General features: G+C 33.5%; 1 protein-coding gene across 1 annotated transcript in view; it reads left to right on the plus strand.

Moving 5' to 3' along the window:
• The window catches only part of PARD3B (par-3 family cell polarity regulator beta), a 588698-nt gene that overhangs the window by 106856 nt on the left and 476419 nt on the right, over positions 1–5423 (plus strand). The window contains exon 4 of the mRNA XM_023732913.1: positions 2121–2230. Coding sequence (XP_023588681.1) covers positions 2121–2230 — 110 coding nt within the window. The remainder of the gene's footprint in view (positions 1–2120; positions 2231–5423) is intronic.

Genomic DNA, 5423 nt, shown 5'->3' on the forward strand with positions numbered 1-5423 from the left:
TCTTTGAAGTTTAATTTTTTTAATGTTCCAAATAGTTGGTACATTTGTACAAAACTGAACTGTCATCTTCTTGGAGGCACACTATGGTACTATGGGATAATGATTGAATAAATAGATCTAAATATATGTTGTTAGATAATAGTCTTAAATAATATAACATTTTGTTAGTAAAACAGCAGATATTGAGTATAAATGAGGAGTCATAGAAATGGAATTGTGTCCTTAAAGTTGAAGGAAAACTGTCTACTGTTGCTAATTTAAGAAAAGTATATTCATTACCCAACCACTACACACACACACACACACACACACACACACACACACGAACCAGTTGAAAGAACAATGTAGCTAAAACTGTCAATCATTAAGATTTCTGTATCTTTGCTTCTGAATCAACTTATTTTGGGAGGAGGAGAAAATAGCCTTAATATCCCTTTGTGTTCCATGCTGTTATTGGTTTGTTTTTTATGTTTGTTTTGCCCAATTTGAGATCATTGACTGGCAATAAGCTAGCCCATGTTAAATGCTTGGAAACAAACCAGAGAGTCATGGAGTTTTCCACATTCCTTTCTTAATTTTAAAGATAATGAGTGACTTCATGGATATTGGATTTAGGCTAACTAGTATACTAATGTTAATCCAGGGGCTTTTTTGAGAGTTTAGCTTTTAGATCACCTGAGGGAGAGAAAGAATATTGCTGTAAGACTAGAAGCTGTTGTCTTCAGATTGTCTTGTGCTTTCTCTGGCTTCTACTCTTCTTGGTTTTTTTTTTTTTGGTTGTTGTTTGTTTTGTTTTTGTTGTTTAAATTTTTCATTCAGAGAACCATACAACAATTGGTATGTCAGATACTTTTAAAGAGATGTTTTAGATGAGGATGGAGAGCAATGTGATGAAGTGTCTATGAATTTAAAAAAAAGAAATAAAAGAACGTGAACATGGAGTTCATAGTACCTTTTGGCATAGTGTCTGCATCCAAAGTAGCATGTTAATTTCTTATTATGAAAGAAGTTGTTTTTTTTAAAAAGCAGCTTCCATCTGAACAAGTTTCATTGCTAAGGAAAACTATTAGCAATTCTATGTTTTGTATACAGAATAGGATTTTAGGAGCACATTTAAGGATGAGATTTGTAAGTAATTTACAAAATTAATTTACTTTTGATAAGTTTACTATATAAAATGGGGCATAAAATGTGTTCCTTTAAACTACAACAGCTTTATAGTGTTGGGTTATGATTTTTAGAATATTGATAAATGGGAAAACATATTTAAGTGTTCTCCACTTTTTTCCCAAAAGCACACAAAATAAAAACTTAATTTTTGTATGAGAATGATTTTTAAACCACAGTTTTTTTTGAGATTTTTCTCTCTAGTAGCCGTTTTTATATGAAGCAAATTATTTTAGGCCTAATTTCAGTCAGAATAGTTAGGCTGCTAGCTCTGCTAAGGTTGAATTTCATTTGAACTTTCTAATAGTATGATCCTTTTTCAGAATTTAATAACTGACACAAATATTTAATAGTGGGAGCTTTCATTAAGTTAAAAAGAAATCAGGATATATGTTTAGAAGGACTAACTTATTTTTCTTATAAGTTTTATCAACTTTAGAGAAAAAGGAAGAGAACGAAACCAATCTCTTTGTGTACTTCAATAGACATTAATGCTATAACCCCTGCAAATAATTTATTTCAGTATATATTGTCATTCAAAAGACTTGGGAAGCACCAAATGGTAGTAATAACTGTACTTCCAGCTCTACTGAGTAGAAAATTGTGCTATGTGAACCTCTTCACTTGTCTGCTGGATAAGCATTCTTTTTAGTACTCACGTGTATTTCCTAGATCAGTTCTATGTTGTACACTGTCAACTTTTGCATTGCCTAAAAGTTTTCTGTTAAATACAATGGGAAATGCAAGTGGGGAAAGCTAAGAATTGAAAGATTTTATTTCCTTGTGTCATTCTACAAAAGATCATTAAATGGATTAATTTACAAGCACCCTTAGAAAGAGAATGTTTTTACATAAAAGCATGTTGTAAACCTTTTTAATTAAATTGCATTGTGCCATGCACTCTCTTCCCCCCAGGGTTCTTTTGACCCCTCACCTCTTATTTTATCCTGCAGGTACTCCACTGCTGGTTCGGAGAAGCAGTGACCCAGCACCTGGCCCACCTGCTGATGTCCAGCCAAGTGCTTCACACCCCAGCGGCCAGAGTTTGAAACCTGTTGTTCTAGTAGGTATCCTGCCATTTGCATTTCTAATGAAAGATCAAAGGTCCTTATCCATAGACTAACTGAACTTTACAGTCTTAAGTAAGTAGATCATTATGTAAAGATCTTTTGATAGACTATATAGTATTAGTTGTAATAACAGCTAGTATGAGCTATAAGTAGTATATAGTTATAATGATAACTATTATTTACATAGCACTGATTATGAGGTAAGTATTTTAAGTGCTTTACACATATCTAAACTTTGACATCAAAGTAAGTGTACATTTTTATTTCCATTTTACTGATAATGAAATTGAAGCAGAGCAAGGTTTAGTAATTTGTCTAAAGTCACATAGCTAGTCAGTGGTGAAGGCAGGAATTTAACCCAGGTGATCCCACTCCAGAGTTTATGCTCTTAACCAGTGCACTTTTTACCAGTTGCCATCCAGGCAATTCTGACTCGTGGTGACCCTGTGTGTCAGAGTTGAACTGTGCTCCATAAAGTTTTCAATGGCTGATTTTTTGGAAGTAGATCACCAGGTTTTTCTACTGAGGCATCTCTGGGTGGACTCAAACGTCCAACTCTTTGATTAGCAGCAAAGCATATTAACCTTGGACTGTTGGATTTCCTTTAACCACCTATTTCATAATGCCTAAGGATATAATTATATATTTTCATTCTGTTAAGGCAGTGCTTTGCGAAATCATACCGTAGTGAATGGTGATACAGCTTCAAGCTACCATAATCAGGATATGTGGTGCAGGTATTGGGTTTCTAAAACTCAACATTCCAGTTACAGAACAATATTGTTACATACCAAAAGTGCTTATAATCAGATTTACTTATAATTGATAAGTTATGTGGAGAATAATTTCCTGAAGAGATGATGTCCTCCTTTCTTATAGGATGGTGGGATTTTCTACTAAATCCTGAGTTCCTTTGAAGAACTGTTATTGCAGATCATACATTCAGATAGCCTGAGAGTTACATTTTGGTTAATAGCTATAAATGAGTGCAATAGGTCATCTTCAATAATGTAACCATAGTAAACAGTTTTCTAAAAGCAAGACTCTTTTCCATTTTAAGTCTCACTGTCTATGGTTTCTAAGGGAGGAGGAAAACATTTTAAAGGTATGTAAGGATGCTGAATGAGCTATAGAAATTCTCCCAGTTATATAATATTCATAGCAAGAACTAGTGCTCATCTGTATGACGTAGGAATCACTGTATCAAATCATTGGGCATTTAATAATAGATTTGGGGCAATATTTTACCGTATTTCTTAAACAATGAAGCAAGTGTTCAGAAAATATTTTAGATGTAATATTTTCTCAGTATCCTATTAAGCACTCTGTCCTTTTAAGGAAAAGTATTTAATGGAACATTAATAAAAATCAGGTGTGTGTTTTCTACTTTAATGATGAGTACAAACAAAACCAGTATGTGGTATGTATTTTTGTTAAAAAACGCATTCTGATTGAGACCATACTAATCCTGAATGTATTGCATTGGGGGAAGAGAAGAATTATATAAGAGAGAAAAGAATTACATAAGAGAGAAAAACTGTAATTTACTGCTTATTTTTATCTTGTCAGTATACTGTAAGATGAGAGAGTGTCTGATTGTGTTACTGCATTTAGCATGCAGAAAACCCGCCAATGTTTAGTTTCCTGTTTCTATCACTTAGGCTCTGTGCTTAGAGCAACTGAAGACATCAACACTGCCTTTCTTAGAGGAAATGAGCACTACTGTCTTTCTGATAGATTCTTTAGCCTCCCTAAAATATGACTTTAGTTGGTTTTTAAGTTGCGGTGTGGAGAAGAGGGGTATAATATTACTTGCAAAGCTGAATATGCTAATTCAAGAAGAAATGTTGGGCACCCAAAACCTTTGTTCCTAACCCTTACACAAATTATCAGACATTGACCAAATGCCTATGGCTCAAAGGTAAAATATATATATATATATATATATGATAAATAATTGTTTGACTTAAAACAATTGTCAAGTTCCATTCTTTCATTTTTATAATATCACACTACCTTTCTTCTGCATAAAGAAATATTGCACACTACTTGTATTTAACTTTCATTTTTGAGTATTTTATTTTTCAGTCTAGGAATTTAAGAATGGTCACTCAAGGCTTTTTAAATGGATAGCAGAGAAACGTTGACATTGAGAAAATATACCAATATAATTTTCTGAGGACCACTGTCTACTTTAGATGTATCAAAAATATTATAAACTTGAGAAAATATCAATTCTGCATGTTATTTGGATAGGCATTGTATACGTGTCAGTGAAAATACATTTTCCAATAGTTCAAGTGTTACATATATTCATTTCTAACCTGATGAAAATTATAATCTTAAAGATTAATATATTAATTGTAATAAAGCTAGAGAATGAATAAGGAAGACAGAAGAAGAAGTGATACATTTAAATTATTGTGTTGGTGAAGAATATTGAATATACCATGGACTGCCAGAAGAATGAACAAATCTGTTTCGGAAGAAGAACAGCCAGAATGCTCCTTAGAAGTAAGGATGGCAAGACTCTGTCTCATGTATTTTGGACATGTTATCAGGATGGACCAGTCCCTGGAGAAGGACATCATGCTTGGTAAAATAGAATGTCAGTGAGAAAAGAGAAACACCCTCAGCATGATGGATTGACACAGTGGCTGCAACAATGGGCTCAAACAGCAAAGATCTTGAGAATTGTGTAGGAATGGGCAGTGTTTCGTTTTGTTGTACATAGGGTCACTATGAGTTGGAACCATCTCAACGACACCTCACAACAACAATACTGGTAACACATTATATATATATGTGTGTGTATATATATACGTGTGTGTGTGTGTGTTTTATAAGCAGTAGAAATCCAAAAGAAGAGAAAAACTTAGCAGGACTAGATTGAATGGTGGCATATTTTTCTACTTAACAGTAACTTATATTGAAAGGAAATTTGCATTCAATTACTAAACATAGCATGAATAGCATGAGCCAATTAGATATTAAAACCAGGAGAGTCTGTGTTTGGAGTTAGAGTTTTCCCTTTGGCCTAAAAATCTGTCATTTTTCCAGGCACACAGATAAATGCACATGCCAAAATCTCTGAAGGACAGTAAACCTAGTGGGGACAACGCTCAGACAACACCATATCCAAATTCAAAATCCAGGTAGAGGACAAAAAAAGAGCATTAGTACTCT

Source organism: Trichechus manatus, unplaced genomic scaffold (genome assembly GCF_000243295.1).
Source record: "Trichechus manatus latirostris isolate Lorelei unplaced genomic scaffold, TriManLat1.0 scaffold00056, whole genome shotgun sequence".
Taxonomy (NCBI): Eukaryota; Metazoa; Chordata; class Mammalia; order Sirenia; family Trichechidae; genus Trichechus; species Trichechus manatus.